General features: G+C 35.6%; 1 protein-coding gene across 8 annotated transcripts in view; it reads right to left on the bottom strand.

Annotated features, from left to right (window-relative positions):
* The window catches only part of ADAMTS20 (ADAM metallopeptidase with thrombospondin type 1 motif 20), an 84,930-nt gene that overhangs the window by 48,915 nt on the left and 16,990 nt on the right, over positions 1 to 19,025 (bottom strand). For all 8 annotated transcript variants that reach the window (XR_007379936.1, XR_007379935.1, XR_007379937.1 and 5 more), the window contains exons 5-11: positions 8,754 to 8,837; positions 8,137 to 8,261; positions 7,262 to 7,302; positions 6,857 to 6,962; positions 5,698 to 5,844; positions 5,238 to 5,379; positions 3,779 to 3,883 (exon numbers count right to left, since the gene is read on the bottom strand). Coding sequence is in view for 5 of the 8 variants with exons in the window: in XM_048961075.1 (XP_048817032.1) it covers positions 3,779 to 3,883; positions 5,238 to 5,379; positions 5,698 to 5,844; positions 6,857 to 6,962; positions 7,262 to 7,302; positions 8,137 to 8,261; positions 8,754 to 8,837 (750 nt within the window). In the remaining 3 variants the exon portion in view is untranslated. The remainder of the gene's footprint in view (positions 1 to 3,778; positions 3,884 to 5,237; positions 5,380 to 5,697; positions 5,845 to 6,856; positions 6,963 to 7,261; positions 7,303 to 8,136; positions 8,262 to 8,753; positions 8,838 to 19,025) is intronic.

Here is a 19,025-nt window from a genome sequence, read left to right on the forward strand (position 1 = left end):
CTGTGCTAAACTTAACTGAATCAAGAGTAACAGATAAGTGTACAAGAACATGCTATACAGTGATTCTAGTTACACATACTCATCATATAACCCAATGAGCAAGAACTAGATAAGAACATCTGCTCAGATGAATTAAAAGTTCAAAAATCTCTAAACTACTGTTTCTGGCTGTATTTATCTTTTTGGAGTGTTACCATTTATCACCTTGAAATGAATGTTTTAATGTAAATCTCTCCGTGTCATCTGCTGCAAACGAATCTATGGAAACCTGCTGCTGCACTTTAGATTTATGTCTGATGTGCTTCTTCCTACAATACATGTACATCTTACAGCTTTGTTGTGTCTGCTTTCTGAGAAAAGGTCAAGTATGGCATCAGGCAAACCAGACCACGTCAAGAAGTGAGGACTAGACCATAGAATAACAATGAAAACAGAGTGGTTAGTAAAATGAACATGTAATGTAGAAGAAATTGAATTGCAACTAACTGAAGTTGTACCTACAGCATCTCAAGTCTTTGTAGTACTGGTTCTCAGAGAAGTCTGCATCTATTACTCAGACGATATCAACTATTTTAAAACATATTCTAATAACACACAATTTTAATCATTTTTTTCCAACATTTTCACATTTTCAACATTTTTTTCCTTGTGAAAAATCTAAATACTTTATTTCCCCCTAGTAATACTCCCACAGAAAACACTCAGTTTTTCTGAAATCATATCTAATCAGAAAAATATTTCATTAAAATCCCCGTTTATAGGAAAAATTTGACCCTTAAAAAAATTTTACTCTGTTTTTACAGCTCAAAAATCTTCCACTGCTTCCCAGACAGCTAGACAGCTATAATCTAATCACCTTTATTAAAATCATCTGAATTTTTCATACTTATTTTCCATATACATATACACACAATGAATCATTCTTTAGGATGCATTACCCACATTTATTGCACTCATGAGGAAGTCAAACAATACAATGATTTTAAAGGAAATAGAAACCAACAACAACAGAACAGCAAATATATCTCAGAATTAGAAGCTGGCGCTTTGCTTGCTGATCAAAATAATCTCTTCTTGGTCTGAATTCACATATTTAAGTGTCCTTCTCCTTATGTTACCAAGGGCTCAGGACAAAAATCTAAATTCATTCTACAGCTATTATGGGCATTTATAAAGACACAAACCCCACATACCATCTATATCGGCACTGAATAAAGGTAAAAAACTTTCTCTCACTCATAAATACTGGGCACATTTTTTCCAAGAGGACCAAAGCTTGTATTGTGCAGATTCCTTCTTGTTAGTAAAAAGGTTTTTCCAAATTACTCTGAAATTTGTTCTTTAACTGTTACACAAATAGCAAACTACAATTATGAACAGGAACAGTGGGTCAGAAGACTTCTCTAGATGAAGAGATCTTCATGAAAGAGGTGGCTGCTAAATCAGTTCCACTGTATCTAGGACATCAAAAACTTTGGGTCAGAATCAAATATCTACTGGCTATCCTCCTAAGAGGAGGTAGGTAGAAAACCATGGAATTGTGGAATAACTTTAGTGGAAGGGACCCGTCAGGATCACTGAGTCCAACTCCTGGCTTCACACAGGATCACCCAAAATCAAAGCCCATGTCTGAAAGAGCTGTCCAGATGCTCCTTGAACTCCAGCAGCTCAGTGCCTCCCCCACTGCCCTGGGCAGCCTGTTCTAGGCCCAACCACTCTCTAGCGAAGAACTTTCCTTAACTCTCAACCTGACCCTCCTCTGACACAGCTCCATGTCGTTCCCTCTGGGTCCCATCACAACAAAAGAGTTGCAAGCACAAATATATTTACTGTGCTAGCATATACTAGTTACATTAACTCATCACCATGGCTTATTCCCACTAAAATCAAAAGAAAAGGAGCTGTGCCTTACACAAGAAGGCATGACAATTTGTCAGATTAATGGCTGCTCTTTCTTGCATCTTTTCAGATGTAACAACTGTAATTAGCTTTTCACTTCCTAGAGAAAACTGTTTGGTTTCACTGCAATAATTGCATAAGGTAGGCTTTTGAATTCTTGTATCAAAGAAGTGCTCTGCTGTTGGCAAATTTGAGTCAATTGAATTAAGGTTACATATAAAGTTTATACAAACGATGAACTTTCTTTCTGATCAATGACTGACTGAAATATCTGTTAAATGTTGTATCACCAGGTAGATATAATCAAGTAAAGCTTCCTTCGCAACCTTCAAATATCTTTTCCTAATTTTGCAAGAGGAAAAGAAGCCATTTGTAAGACACTGTTTACCCGTTAAACTGTTATTCTTTAAGGCAGTATTTTGAAACTCCTCATTACTTATGTATTGTGAAATACAAAAATAAAAGAAAAAAGGTAATCTTCGAAGGTAAAAAGTTATTGGGGGAAATTCAGTAATAACATAATATTATTATTATATATAAAGTAGTAAGCATATTCCATATGGAAATCAAACCAGACTTTTTTGAAGCTATTAAACTATTAAAAGATAAAAATATAAGTTTTCCCACAGCCCTTGAAGCTGGCCAAGCACACTACTACTTAAAGCACCTTAGCATAACAAACCTGCCAAACATAAGATAATCTTATCACTGTCATATTTGAGCATGTCAGAATCTCTGAAATACTTATTTTCGCAGTCAGCTGATGGGTGAGAAAATATTTCTGTTGGCTGGTGGTGAACTGAGACACGGAGAAGCCAAAGATTAGATTAGCAAAGAACTCAAGTGTTTTGCTTCTTCTCACGTCTCTAGCTACATGCAAATCCAACGCTAAAATCCTCACATCTTCAATATTAACACTGACTTCAACTAACATCCATTCATACTTCTGTGTCCATCAAGATATTTTAAGTGCTTTGTGCGAGGTATTTTAAGTGCTGTAGGTTATGTACTCAGAGGATGCAGATCAAAATCTCCAGTCAAAAAAAAAAAAAACCCAAAACCTGCCAGATGAGGAAACAGTGAGCTGCCTTCTCATTCTCTAAACAGTTAATGAAATAAAACAACATTTCAAGGTTCAAGAAGTCCAGTTTCCACTTTTTCCGTTTCACATTAAAAAAAAATGTAATCCATACCTCATATAGGTAGGGTGTAAGTGAAAGTTCTGTTTCTCAGCCCTGTACAAATCCAAGTATGTTGAATTATATTACAGTAGGCAAGAGAGACAATGAGTGTGAGTTACATGTGGTTAAGGTACTTGCTGGAATAGATGAAGAGCTACTGATAGATACTTTCACATTTTGTCTGAAACAGATAGAATACACAAATATTTTCTGAAGCCAGGAGTCTGATTGAAAGATTTTTTTCCAAAGAACTGTACTCCTGTACTTTATTCACTCACACTTAATTAGTTCTAGGTCAGTAAAACAGCCTCAATAAGAGAAACTAGGGAATACGCTTTGGAGGTGCTTGCTTTTCAGGAAATTCATCTTTGTTGCACTACTACTACAAACAAGTTTTTTGAATTATCTGAAGTTTACAAACAGAAGAGAAGATGGCAACTTCCACCTGAGGTCTTCTGCCTATTTTTTACCAATATGACACCTGTAAACTATTACTCTTATTTTGAACAGACAACCTACATTATCTATGTCATAACGATATAAGACTAAAAGAAACTCTGCAGGTTAAGTCAGGTAGGTACTTCTTAAGCAATCATTACACTGCAGGAGTAGTACTGTCACACAGAAAGCACTTGTCTTTCTTATCTACATCAATGACCTTGCCACATACAAGGTCTGAGAAACAAATGAAGGCTTACCATTCCCACACCGCAAACTGTTCCATCAGCCAAAGGCATGTGCTGAGTCCGACATCCCTTGTGAACTCCCACTGTGCTCGTGCACCATAAACGTTTGCATTGTTTCTAAACAGAAAAAAAAGATTACCTTTGTTGTACTTGTAGACTACTTTAGACTTCTATTGAGATATTTGCATTGTTTTTCTCATACCATATGGGTTTAATTTTTGCTATTATTTTCTATTATTTTGTACAGATAGCTCCTCCCTCACCCCTCCAAAAAAAAAAAAAAAAAAAGATTTTGCCTAACACTGGGCAGAAACATGGAATGGTTGAAATAGATCTTATTAGAAATGATAAATTACTTTAGATTTTATAATTCAATAGATAATTTAATAAGAAGGCATGTAGGAGATTATGGTTAATATTATGCAATAGAGTTGGAGCATAATACTCAGATAAAGACACTAACTGGAACTATTCTGAAAACACACTGACTAGAAACTTAAGAAAAAAACCTTCTTTTCAAGTTATTAAAGAGATTCTTGATGGACAAATAAACTTTATGGATTAAAAACGTCTCAAAGCAGCCTTCAGTAACCCATCTTCAGGTCTTTGAATTCCTCTTCACTTTTCTATAATATTCCCATAAAGACTGACTCCTTTTATATAGTAGTTTACCACACCAATAGTTTCACTTAATACACTTTGAACATGATCTTAAATTCTTTCCTCTAAACAGTTCCAACAAGCTGTGTAATACAAGTATAGGTATTTGACAACTTGCTCCAAAATCATCTTGACATCTTGACAGTAATGAATGAGGTCATAATGCTATATTTATTATTATATCTTGCACTCCCACATAGGCCACACTGTGTTTTGAAATATTTCTATATTTACCCACTTTTATGTACGTTATTTTCTTTCCAGACACAAATTTTGCTTTAAAGAATATTTGATTAGTTATATGAAATGTACACTCCAAAAGGCAGGGGAATATTTGACAAAGTAAAAGAAATCTGCAATTTGGATCAAACGTGTGGGAAAAGTATAAGAATTAATATATTAATTTTAAAGTTATAAATTTGTAAAACCAGTCAAAGCAGATAAGAAATTTGCTAATGCAATATGGTGGCTAAAATGTGAAAACATTTATTAAAAATGTTGAAATCATTCTTTTTTTCACGCAGTAAGTTTTAATTTACTCAACTTGGATCTTTTAAAGGAATTATATTTACACTCACAGATGTACAAATCAAAATTAATTCATCCTGATTTTAATCCTATGTATTTCTATTAAACAGAGCAGCAAGGCTTTCCACTGAACTCTTTCCCCTTTTAAGAATAGAATCTAAACTTTGACGTACTTCAAGATAAAATTCTTACAACAATGGACTGGCTGAGATTTCATTTCTAGGCCTACATCTCAGTAATTTTTAGTACCTATAAAGCAGGAGTCTGTGCATTGTTCACTCACCAGATAGGGACACACTTGCGACCCAAGGCCAAACATAAGCTCACACTGTTTATTGACATCATACATTAATCCAGGCAGCTGAGAAGAAAGACCATAAATTCTTCCACTCGGTTTATCTAGGAGGCATTCACCATAACCAGTGCTGTTGTGAAAACAGGAACAACACGTGAATTAATTACTGCTCTGACCTATTAAGATCATACTGAAGAGCTCTTCTATAATCAATGCCCCGATATTTTTAAATAGTCTTAGTTTTACATTTTGATTATCACTTTACTGAAGCCATGGAACTACTCATCCTCCAAAGGGTTACATATCTGTAATTTCTGGGGGATTTAGGCCCTCCAAGTCAGTAGTTAAAACCAAAAACAATATTAAAGTGGCATTTAAACAATAATTTTAACCCTTTTCTGAATGACATGAAATCGAAAAAAAAAGTATGCACTATACTGATACTTACTCAAGAAATTCAGTGATATATTTTTGACTGCATTTTGACCAGGTCCATGGACTTGTATGGTAATTCAAAGTTGGAGCCATAACATGGTATTGATGTTTAATTCCAGCTTCTTTACATTTAAAGCTGTCATCATGTGGCACATTAAATCTAAGAAGCAAAACAAACAAACTCCGAAAAAAATTCAGCTATAGTTAATGGAAATACTTCTGTTGTAACAGCAAAAGCCCCAGATGTAAGTCTGAATATACCTTAGAACCGCAATGGAACTCACATTTTATGACTATCTGACATTATGGCAATCACACTGAATACATAAGAATTTACAGCTGTGTAATTCTTTCACTCACCAGCAAAAATCCCAGTGTTTTGGAAGTATGGCATTTTAAATTAACAACCCATCTACTGAACTGAATATTCAAGACTGCCCCAATATTCAGCTTATAATTTTTAGTATACGATAACTACAGAGCCCATCAACATCATTTTATGCAATAAATATTTTACCGTATTTTATAACTCAGTTTAAGTAACATGATAAATGGCATGTATCTAAATGAACTTCCAGGAGAATGAAAACCAACAAGCTAGCTACTGAGCTCTGTAATGCCATTGTTACCTACACTGTGGCATGCCTCATGGAGCTAGAGTATAGCATCTTTCTGCCATCACTGATGAGGTATGCTTCATAAAATAAAATGCTGTCATCTCCTCTTATTTTTCTGTGTAAAGTATTTCTCTTTGTTACTCTATTGTTTTCTGAAAGGATCAAACAGAAGGAAGAATATATCTGTGTTATACCACAAGTCTTTTCTTTAACTCCTACCATGGCTAGAATGCAAGTAGTTAACAGGGCTACGTTGAACATCTAAGATACTTGTTCCAGTGTCCCAACCAGCTGATACAATAAAAGGACAAAAGATGGCAGATAAATCCAGTACCTCCCATCATACCAGTTAGCCAATGGCCAGGTTATAAATCTCATGTTTCTATATCTCTAGGTGGCAGGCAGAGCTGACTCCCTGCAAGAGCCAAAACCACTGACTATTCCAAAAGTACATAGACATTCTACTCACCCTTGGAAAAGTACAACACATCCCTGGAAATTGGTCGTATTCAAAAGAAATTTAATAAAATTACCTGCTGGGAAATAGGTACTTACACATGCCCAAGCTCATGTGCTATAGTAAAAGCAGCACTTAATCCATTTTCTTCACTTATAGAGCAGCTGCGTAGTGGGTCACACATTGTACCTAGCTCCGCCAAACCTGGAAAATTGAATTCTTTTACAAAAGCTTAATAGAAGGAGTTTTAACATAGAAGGAATGACTCTATAAGCGAACACTACAGCACATGAATTGAAAAAGCCACGCATAAGCTATGCAACCAGATTTACACAAAACCAACTACCACCCAAGATGACAGTATGTGTGGAACAGCTCTGAAATGATTTCATCTGCCAGTTAAATTTTATATCTATTTTTTTATTTTTTTCATAAATCCTACAGTAAAATCCTCCTACAGATTTTGCTGCAAAAATCATACTGATAGAAAAAGTATAACTCACCTAGAGTATCACACTTCTCTCTAGCTCTGCAGATATCTTCCCTTAAAAGAAAAATTACAAGCAAATGAAAAATACTTCCATTAAAAGAATTTCACTGATGCTACATTAGTTACAGCAATAGCAAATCTCAATTCTAAATTTTTAATTTTGCAGTCCATTCTAAGAATTTGCATTCTTGTGAAAGAAGTGATTTACATTCACCAAAGCCCACAGAATTACTTTCTATCTAGCTTGTAAAAACTACAAATTGATAAACTGTTAAGCTGTTTCTCTATGCTGTTAAACTTGATAAGCTGTTTCTTTAACATGTGACTGTAAAATGCTGCTGAAAATGTGCAGATTCCAGCATACATGACATTACCTCAAAAAGTAGAGCAGCTGCAAAATTAATGTAAAATTCAAGGCAAAAATCAAACATTGTTTTAAGCAAAATAATGCGTCCTATTTGAACATGGAGAAAAAATTAAAATGAACAGGACAGAATATATCTCAATAAATGGGCATCAGAGCTTCCACTGAGATCAGTGTACAGGAAAAATACACAGTATTTAACATTTTCCATTTGTGAGTTTTTGATAATTTTAATTATACCTAGCTTATAAGGCACCGATCATCACTTAATTAGCATTAGCTAATTTCTGTACATACACCACCATAACCCTGTCACATACATGTACAATGGTTAAAGACGTTAATTCCTTCTAAAAATTTCAGGTCTAAATTTCTGGTGATCACCTGGGGTGAGGGAAGAGTAAGATATTCTTTATTCACTCTAATTAACTACAAACTTTATCAGTGAACATTTAAATACAATGAGGTAAGAAAAAAGTTGAAGCATTTGTCTCACCTAGCCAGCTGTCTCTTTCAATACATACCTAGTGATAAGAACAGCAGTGTCATGATGAGAAGGGTGAGCATCATCCAAAATATTTTGTGCTTGCTGCCATATACAAAAATTACGAAGAGTGGTAGCTGCATTGAAAGTGATCGTTGGTCCTTCCTAGGGAATATCGTAGAAACAAAAAAACAGTTGTAATGTTCACGCACTTGCACTCAATATTTTGTTATTTGTGGCCTTAATCTTCACAACTATGGAAGGAAGTCAGAAAGATTCCACTGGCACAAATTTGTTTGCAGAATCAGGATCTTAATTTAGCTAAAAATAATCAGTCATGAGAACCCATCTTATTAATCAATGCATCACGTATTAGGTACAGAAAAATAGGGTGGCAAGATAATGATGATAAATAAATATTAAAACATACACCAGAAAAATGCACACTTCTTACAATTAAAAATATTCTGTTAGTGCTGAAAACTCTCAGCAAAAGCCCTCTAAGAAAGTTGCTGTTTCTTCTCTTCTAGAGTAATGTAAATATCAATGGCAATGTAAATATATGGTTAAATAAAAAAAATAGATGTAAAAGATTTTGAAGTTTGGAATTATAAGGCAAATTCACACGGTTTGAAATTTAAGAAATATTTTTCCTACCTGTTCATTGTGAATTACAATTAATTTTACAATAACTATATTTATAAGATTTCCAATACTTGAATCTTTATAGATTGCTGCAACCTAAAGAGGAAAAAAAATCAGATGGTTAGAATATTAAATTCATCTGACAAATCACATTTCATGTTGACACACAAATGAATTATCAGAGAATAACAGGCAGTTATGCAGTAGATGCCTCAGGCATCCATCTCTGCCTTTCTACCCATGGGTTTTGGTAACAAACCCAAAGTAGACGCCTGGTTTTGAACTATGATTTTACCTCAAAATGTCTCACACTACACACACCACGGTCAGAATTTATCTGATGTTTTCCAGTGCTATTCTCTAAATAATTATCCAGCAATAGTTTTCCTAGATGTTAAAAATGCAGTTATTAAATATCCAACTAGTTATAATTTCATATTATTTCAAAACACTTAGACACGTTAATTAAATTTAATTAGACATGGTTAATTAAATTAGTGGAGTAAATGTATTTAAATGTATTGTAAGACCTGTAGATTATTGGTAAAATATCACCGACAGAAATGTGCCTATGTGATGTCAGCAGAACTATCATAGACACAAGCTGGTTTATGCACATGATTTGAGGAATCAACGCCTAAAATATTACAGGATTTCAGAAATCATATGGGAACCAATAAACTTTTGCCTTTGCTTTTAATAGAAACAGGGCAGCACTGAAAATATACCTGACACACCATACAAAGGTTTCTTCTTCATTTGTAAATTTTATTTACATAGCCAACGGGCACTTTATGATGTTGCAGACAGATAGTAAAAACCATGTTTCAATTCCATATACTAAAGTAAACTAAAGCTATTTTTCATAAAGGCAGAAAAAAGTTCATTCAGTCTCAATAACAGCTTCAGACATCTCATCCACATGGATTCCCCTATTTGGCTTAAAGCAGCTATCAATTAAGCCTTATCTAAATGAATGCCGTCCACTAACCACAAAAGCACTGATCTTCCCCCACTCTGGCTTGGACTATGTCTACAAAGCTACAAAAGGAAAGAGAAAAGGAATTGATCAAACTGAATAGTTTTTTTTAGTTTTTTGGTTGGTGTGGGTGTATCACATTATATTGACCAACATGATCTCATTACAGGTGCTGCCTCTTTCACACAAGTGTTGACAGAGGGAATGGTGCAGAATTGAATACTTTTATTTAGTCTACACTTCAACTGGTTCAAACTGCTTGCGAAGACACAGTCCTGTGTGTGAATGCTACGTACCTAAAATCCAGTTATTCTGCTAAAAGCTGGAAATGACAGAGCCCTGGCTCCCCATAATTCATGCCATCCTGTTCTTGAAAGTGGATAAGAGTGCAAAACGCAGTATCATCCTTCATTCCTTCATTGACAGACAAGCAAGATATGGAGGACTCAATAGCAGGGAAATAGTCGGAGCTTTGCAATCCATGTGGAAAACATTAACTATCTATTGTCTCCTTCCAAAAGGATTCCATTCTTGGTTACTAACTAGCAAACGTCCAGTTATTCTGAGGAACAACTCTTGAGCGCTTGATGAAGAGTTCAATTAGGAATGGGAACATTCAAAAGACTAAAGAATAAGTGTCTTTACAGCTGTATAGCTCAAGCACTATAAATGTAAATAAGAGAATTTATGCAGACAGTTTCCTGAATTTGAATGCAGTGAACCAATATTTTACTACTATCAAAGCTACCACAAATTATCAAGCACAGAATGTTTTTTTATGGCACGAGATCAATTTCAACAAATCGAGAGAGAATATTTCTATATATTAACTCTTCTCAGGAGAGATCACAGTCTAGGCATTGTCCTGAATGAACTGCCCTATTAAAATAACATAACACTGTTACATTCATCTCATGTAACTAACATTATGCTATCTGTCTAGACTCCTTCAATAGTCAGTAAAAAAGAACAGACAAACCAGAATGATCCAGATGCATCCATCTGAAGATACATATTTAGATAAAATGTATTTTCAAACAAAATAGTATGATAAATTACGTTTCTTCAGTCACTTACAATGGATGGAGACTAGATGTCTAGGAGATGTATGAGATTAATTACACCCAACTGTTCCAAGTTTTACTTCTCTTCAGCAAAGAAGAAACAGAAAATTGGTTGATACAGCACTCCAAAATCATGACAAAGAGAAATCTGAGATGAGACCTGCAAGAGTCTTTGGTTTATAATGCCTTCTACAGGGAGAAGATGCCCATGAGAATTCTCCTAACACTTCAGCTGACGTAAGGGCTACCTAAACCATAATCAGACAACTTGTTACAGCACAAACCTACCAGGGTTACATGCATACAATCTTAACAGGAAGATCTTTTACAGAGCAGATAACAAAGCCAGACTACTTCATGTTGAAACATGCATTTCTCTAGAAATAAAATAAATATCTTTCAATTAAATAGACAAATTAATCCAGTTAAGAATGTCTTAGCTTCTGAACACAATGCTCTGAAATTCAGGAAACAGTTATATTTCACTGTCAAGTAAAGTGATGCTGCATACATTGGACAAATACTGGCATAGGATTTGCCCAGTTCTACAAGAGCTTATTCCAGTTAGAACAGTCATAGAGGACTGGAAGAGGGGGGGTGTACTAGGTTCAGTTGATAACAAATAATGCCAGAAGCATCCAAAATAGGACTATCATAACCTTCACTGCATCATTACCCTTCAGTTTCATAAAGGCCTCCAGTATTAAAGTATATAAGAAGAAACCCATTTTCAGTCCTGGGTGGCTAGAAGGATTTAGGGAAAGAGTCCAAATTGGAGGCTTTTTAAGATTTAAATGTTACATTTCTTGTTCTTAATCCTTACTGTAGTCAATTTCTTGTGTACAGAATCAGGCTTTTGAGAAATCTGTTACTGTTGTGTAACCTCAACAGATATCAGTTATTTGCAAACAAAATCTGAAAACAGAAGATGGAAAGAACCCAGCATGAAAAGCAGAGTCAGGTTCCTTCCTTTCCCTCTGCTGCCAGTGTCCATGAAGAATGTTTGGGCAAAGCATTTCTTCAGAAGCCATTGGAAATTACTCATATATCAGAGAAGATGCATCAGACTAAGTCCAAGAGAACACACGCCTTGCACATCCAAAGACCGTCTGTAGTAGGATTGTCAACACCATACCTAAGCAACATTCAACATCTAAATACTGTCTACGTCTGACTAGAGCATACAGGACGTCTGAAATAATGCCAATAGTTCTGACAAGAATCTTATCAGAATCGAAAACATACTTTCTCACATACCAAAAACTGGTAAGGATCTACTGAACCTAGATGCTAACATTACTCTTATTATTTTCATGTTTCAGTCAAAGTATAGACGCTGTCTCATGGGCACTTTCAGGACCTTCAAACATTTACTTATAAATGCTGTTTTAGAAAGATGGAGCAAAAAAGACTGTGCTGGTAATGAGATGCCCCTACCTGTGATGTAAGGTATTTTCTGCAGGCAGGCTGAATACATGTAAAAAAAGAAAAATCCTGAGTTTAAAATCACAAGCCAATCTTCACCTAGGGAAGCCAACCTTCACCAAGGTTCACCTAGGGAATCATACAGGATAAAATTACCAGCTGAGACTTGAAATGATAGATTAATGCAGAAAACAGCAAAGTTCCCGAATGTGACATTATTTCTTACTTTATTAAAAAAAAAAAAAGAGGATAAATTAAATCCCTCTTTATTGGAAGCATTCATAAAATGGATGATGAAATGGGACAGGAATTTGATAAAATACACCATTTATTTGCAACTTCCAGACCCACTTTCTCCATAGTAACCTAAATTCAGCCTTCACAAGAGGTGATAACGCTCAAGACAAAGGGAAGTAACTTTTGAGAGATTTTTTCATGCTCTTGATACGGACATCTACACCACAGAACAACAGCTCAGACCAAAACAATAAAGAAAGGAGAAACCAAGAACCATGATGAAGATAGTTATCTTTCAGTGAAAGGATCATTGCTTTTGTTTTCATTAAATTCCCAAAGATTACAAGATGGATCTTGTCGTTACCAGCTGTCATTGCCAGGCTACTGGAAGCAACTTTTCTTGCTGACCCGGCAGTAGCTGTCCATTACACTGAGACTGTGAATCACTGCAAACTGCCACATTCAGAAAAGGGGCTAGAACATGAACAAGTGCATCTAGAGAATGGAAAATGAATGATATACCTAAATATAATTGAATTTCTGCAGTTTTTTTTTTTTCTCTGAAAATTGCATAGCAAGACTGCTTCTCCTTTTCTGATCTGCTACATAGAACCACCATATCAGGAGAACATATTCATATCACTTAAAAGAAAGTTCATAACAGTTCTTGGCTTGTGTCTAGTGCAGGCTCCAACAATCTCCTGTTTATCACTCTAGTGCTGAAAGGATGCATGATATCTGGGATCTGGAGCATTTCTCCTTCACCTCTTCCATTGTCATATCCTGATTTTGTCATATATTTCATAATACCCCTGAATTTTCTGAAGTCATGAGATAAAGAAGGCATCACAACATTTATTGCTTCTCTGGGAGAAAGTAAGAAAAAGCCGTGTTATTTTTGCAAGTGTTACTCCCAACCTGTTCCATCCACCTTTCCAGTATAAAACTGCTTTATTTGAAGTAACATAGAAATTTCTTATGGAAAGTTGCACAAATACACCTACGTACCTCAGACTGACCACTTTTTCCTACTACTTGTATGTCCTCTCCATTCTAACATTTCCTTGAGTTATTCAAGATATTCCAGAGGACTTCCCATTTAAAGGCAAAAAGAACAAACATATCTATTTTAAATGCTTACTCAGATGTCAAAGCGCTTCCTTTTAGTATCTGAAAGATGATTTTGCGAGGAACAACCACACAGAGGCCTTTCTAGCCTTGAGAGCCTACTAAAAATAAAAAAAATAAAAAAATAAAAGATAGGAACATTGTTTGGCAAACATCTCCTATCTCTACAAAAGTTCCATGTGGACCTTTTCTATAACTAAACACAACTGAAGCTTCACCATGGGGACAGATCTTGAACCTGTCTACTGACATGAACGGTACAGAGACAAATACTAACAAATATCTAATTAACAACAACAAGCTAACTAACAAGAGTAATAAAGAATACTACCAGCAGTCAGCAGTAAAGATGTGAAAGTATATGCTTGCTAACATGCTACAAAAATTCCACGTCTGTCTCACTTGATGGACCTCAAGACTCAGAGCACTATGAGGCACTAAGACATTTGAAATACAGGCAGGAGCTGGAAAATTCATAAGAGCAGTCAGTGTATAAAAAAGGTAGGCTTTTTTTCCTACATCAAGATATTTGTATGTCAAGGTATGCAAGAAATCTAGCTCACAAATTTTTGCTTAAGTGATACTCATAGAGCTTATAAGTTTGTAGATATAGAGTCTTGCAGAGAAAGGCTTCAGGGTCCTGATGGATGGAAGTGAATGGAAAGCTAGACATGAGCCAGCAGTGTGCATGTGTAGCCTGGAAGTGCCAACAGTATCCTGGGCTGCATTTAAGAGAGATGGCCAGTAGGGAGACAGAGATGACTGTGAGACCCCCATCAAGAGTACTGCATCCAGGACTGAGTGCAAGAAAGATGGAGAACTGTTGGAGTGGATCCAGAGTCACAAAGAAAATCAGAAGGCTGGAGCACCCCTCCTGCAATGCAAGGCTAAGACAGCTGGACTTCTTCAGCCTGGAGAAGGCTTCAGGGAGACCACATTGCAGGCCCCCAGTACTTTGAAGCAGCTTTTATATAGGAGGGAGACAGACTTCTTCTTGTGGTCTGATAGTGGCAGAATTAGGTGGAACAGCTTTAAACTAAAAGAGAAAAGATTTAGAGTAGATGTTAATGGGGAAGTTAGAGAGTGGTGAGGTACTGGAACAGGTTGCCCAGAGAAGCTGTGGATACTCCATGCCTGGAGGTGCTCAAGGACAGGTTGGACGAACCCTGGGCAGCTTAAGGACCGAGTAGTTGATGACCCTACACAAGACAGGAGGGTTGGATCTACATGATGTTTAAGGTCCCTTCCACCCCAAGCCATTTAACTTTCTAGTTTTTTGGGGTTTTTTTTTTTTTTTTTGGTTAATAATGTAATAGCCACCCTCCTTTTAACAACATCTTATAGAAAAAACAATCATGTGGTTTTATATATACAAAAGAAAAAATAGGGGAATGAGCCTAAGGAAGAAACAAATGGCTTTGCGCCAGCTCTGTAGTTTTCACTTAGGATTATACTAACATTCAATACTTCTTAATTTATGTTCACACACACACTGATCTGAGAGAAAAGAAAGCAAGATACATGATTGGTAGACATCAAGCAGTAAACAGGGAAAAAAATTCAACACAAGATCTTGAGTTCAGAAATCTAAGTTTAGTATTCTTGGTAAGAGCTCTCATTCATTGCTTTCTGTTTTATATCTCAGTGAATTATGGAAGGTATAAAATGCTATTATAAATGACAATGATTTTTCAAGATTTTTATAACCTCCTACATCTGAACAGACCAAAGAACAAAACAGAGGAAAAATAAAGTCTCTCAGCACAGAGATGTACAAAGCACATTAAGAATGAGTCTTGATCAACATAGAATAGTGTTAGAACCAGGTGATATTATTATTAGATGATACTGCTTTACTACTGAATAATAATGTTTTTATGATTCTACAGTACAATGACAATTTAAGTGCTCTAAATTGATCCAGTCCCAATCCCTTCTTTGAACACATGGCCACTCTCCTCCATACCCCAGATCTGGCACTCACATGAGCAGGCAAGCAGCCAATTCCCCCATTTAGCAGGTCAACTGAGTTGTACTGCAGGTGGTTTTACATGTCAAGTTTTCCTGACATGTCAAGATTACAAATGTCTTGCAGCAAGCAAACTAACAATAGACGAAGAAGTCTACAGAAATGATATATATACAGTACATTAGAAAATCAGATTAGTGCACAAAGTATATCACAAAAATGAAATGGTTCTTGGCATTTTCATAGTAAACTCCAGCGCTTTAGTGAATTTTTGCTTGCTTTGCTTGCTTTCTAAGAACTAGATTTACAGCTGGGGCTCTGAACTGTTACAATCTAACACGCCTAGGACAGAGTCCTCCAGCTACTAAACCTATTAAGACAGCATCTACTTCTATGTTGATACAACATTTAGAAGAACAAAGAAGAACGTGGGGAGTGGTCACAGATTGTTTTATTCATCTTTCACATTAATTAATGCCACTGCTTATGAAAATCTTTGTATTGAAACACAAAGTCTTAAGCCTTTCTATGGCAAAAAGCATCTTTCAACTTTTAAATACATATTTCAGTCAACAATAACAAACATCTCCAAGATGGAATAAATATTATGAACACTCATCTTGCAAAGATTTATGCAGTCTAAAAGAAATGAGAAAATGCATTCCCAGCTTCGGTTCAATGGGATTACTTGCACACTGAGTTAAGCCTTTACAGGTCAAATTGGATGAGTGACAAGACACTTCAAACTCTAAAAATATTCAGCAGCACATTTCAGTTCTCATTTTCCATCCATAAAAGAGTATCCTATAGTAGGAAGTTTACTTTGCTGGTTTTGTTAATACTAAAATACGAAGAGAAAGCAAACAAGGATCAAGATTTCAAGGGTTCTTTTGGGTGCTAAATACCTACACTCTATTAAAGTTTAATGAGATTTATATGCTTAAACTTTAGTTTTGTTTAAAACCCAAGCCAAAACTGGATATCCTTAGAAGTTTTGGAATAAGTAGAATAATGCTTGATACATTTAAAATGCCATCAACCTGGCAATTTCATGTAACAGCAGAAGTTGCTTGAACAGACAAGTACCAGCTTTGATTATTAAAATTTAACTACCTGTTCAATGATAGAAAGAATAGAATGTAGTAGTTTCATTTCTTCCCTTTGTTGGTAACAAAAGAAGACTAAGAGTTGCATTTCAAACATTAATAGGCTATGGGTCAAGAAAAATCCACCTGCATACTGATGAATTCTGATACTGATTACATATCCAAGAGTGGTAGTCATTTATTCTCTACATTTATTACTAGCTTACTGAAGCACTACTACTCTGAGACAAGAGAAGAGAATGAGGATGGTATATTAATCTGTCAAACAGAGCTAGTAAACACAAAGTAACACGAACATATGTAAGGAATTAAGACTTCCAGAGGTCCTTTACAACTCTTTCTGTCATTCTATGATCTCATTTGAAATTCCTAAAGAAGTAGAGGAGATAAACACTTCCCCCTAGGAAGACTTCCCCTAGCTTTTTCTTTCTAGGAAGAAAAAGCTAATGCTGCTCAGCCTGGAGAAGAGAAGGCCCCATGCAGACATAACAGCAGCCTTTCAGTGTCTAAAGGGGAGCTATAAGAAAGAAGAGGACAGACTCTTTAACAAGATCTGTTCTGACAAGACAAGGGGAAACAGTTTGAAGCAAGATGAGAGATTAGGTTGGATAAGCAAAACTTTTTTTTTTTTTTTTTTTAAAAAAAAAAAAGTAAGGGTTGTGATGCACTGGAAGAGGTTGCCCAGAGATGAGGTAGATGCCACATCCTTGGAGAAACTCAAGGTCAGGCTGGATGGGGCTTTGAGCAACCTGATCTAGCTGTGGGTGTTCCTGTTCAAGGTAGGGAAGTTGGACTTGTCCTTTACAATTCCATTCCAATTCAAACAGTTCTACAATTTTATGACACTAAGCTGGGATTCATATTCTTAGTGGTAAAATTAACTGGACTGTGAAGAAAAAAAATTCAGAATTAGGATCTAATTTCATATTTTTATTAAGTTCCACATTTTATATAAGCCACACGTTTCTAGACAAAGTTTTTAAAAACCTGGTTCCTAAAGGTAATCTTGAAACAAACAAGTAGAAGTACACATGGAGTAACTGCTGCCAGATGCTGTACATCTTCCTGAATACCATATTAAACTCACATTAATGGTGCAGCCTTTTTCTTGTTTTCGATTACCTCAAAGCCAGCAACAACTAACCTAAGCCCAAGTTCTACAATAGACAGGTACTGCAAGCAGGACGTCAAGGTATTTTAGCAAATAGCTGGTCTTTCTCATTCAATACAAATTTGTTTAATGTTAATCATAAAAAGAGTTCCATAGGCTCATTAGCAGCAGTTCAGCAAGTAGAAACTAACTACTTAAGACATAGAAAACCAATTATAAGGAGTAGTGGTCGAATGTATGACTCCTACAGATGCAGAAACTAGTGTTTCCTTTAAGTAGTTAAAAATTTTAGACCAATAATTAGCCATAATCACAATAGCAGTTCATGAAAATTACACACAAAATACTATTTCATCTCACTGCAGGGTTTTGTAGAAAAACAGTCTGTTTTTAAATAATGCTTTGACTACTTTGTTTTCTAGTACAGCTCTATTAGAAAGATCTAAGTGATATCTTCAGAATAAATTACTCCCAAACAGCTTGTTAAAAAAAAAAATCTTCCAATAGTGATTTTATTTTATTGTGGTCAGGCATTAATTTAGAGGTTCACATCACTACCAGCATAAAAATTCAGAAGACTACCAAATTATTAGAAATTATGAGATTTGGCATACATGTCATATAATGAAATTCAACAAAATTCTGTCCAACTCTGCTTTTGTGCAGTGATAGTTCTGACATCATAAAAAATTCCACAAAAAAAAGGAAGTTTGATTTAAGTATGACATAGATCTTAACCATACACTGGAAATACATTCTTTTCTTTGTAGGACACAGAGATACAACACAACTGCACAGGATAAAAGCAGCCTTAGTATAGCACTGCTGTAACTAATCTCATTGTAGTGTGCACAAAAAGGAAGGAAAAAAAAGTAACTTTTTCATCCTAAAAAACTTCCCGTGCCCCTCCTCCTAACACTTCAAAAAGGATACAGCTTTCCTGCTTGAAATCAGTGCGACATTAAAACTTCTAAACTTAGATGCCTACATTGTATAGGAGGTGACAGCACCTCTACTGCTGACAGCTGGATAGATAGTTGTGACAATGCACTGAACTCAGTTCAGACACCTACCTATCTGTATGTATGTCATTTCAGACAACATATTAGACATCAACATACAACTAGCAGGTGTAACACATGGTCTACACGAGACCCACACATTTTTGTGAGGCTGTAGCTGGGACTAGTTCAGCTAGTCCAATGTCAGTTGACAGCTAGTTCAATGTCTATCACCTCTTAATTTGCTTCACAGAAGTACTTAGT

This window comes from Lagopus muta, chromosome 1, assembly GCF_023343835.1.
Source record: "Lagopus muta isolate bLagMut1 chromosome 1, bLagMut1 primary, whole genome shotgun sequence".
NCBI classification, from domain to species: domain Eukaryota; kingdom Metazoa; phylum Chordata; class Aves; order Galliformes; family Phasianidae; genus Lagopus; species Lagopus muta.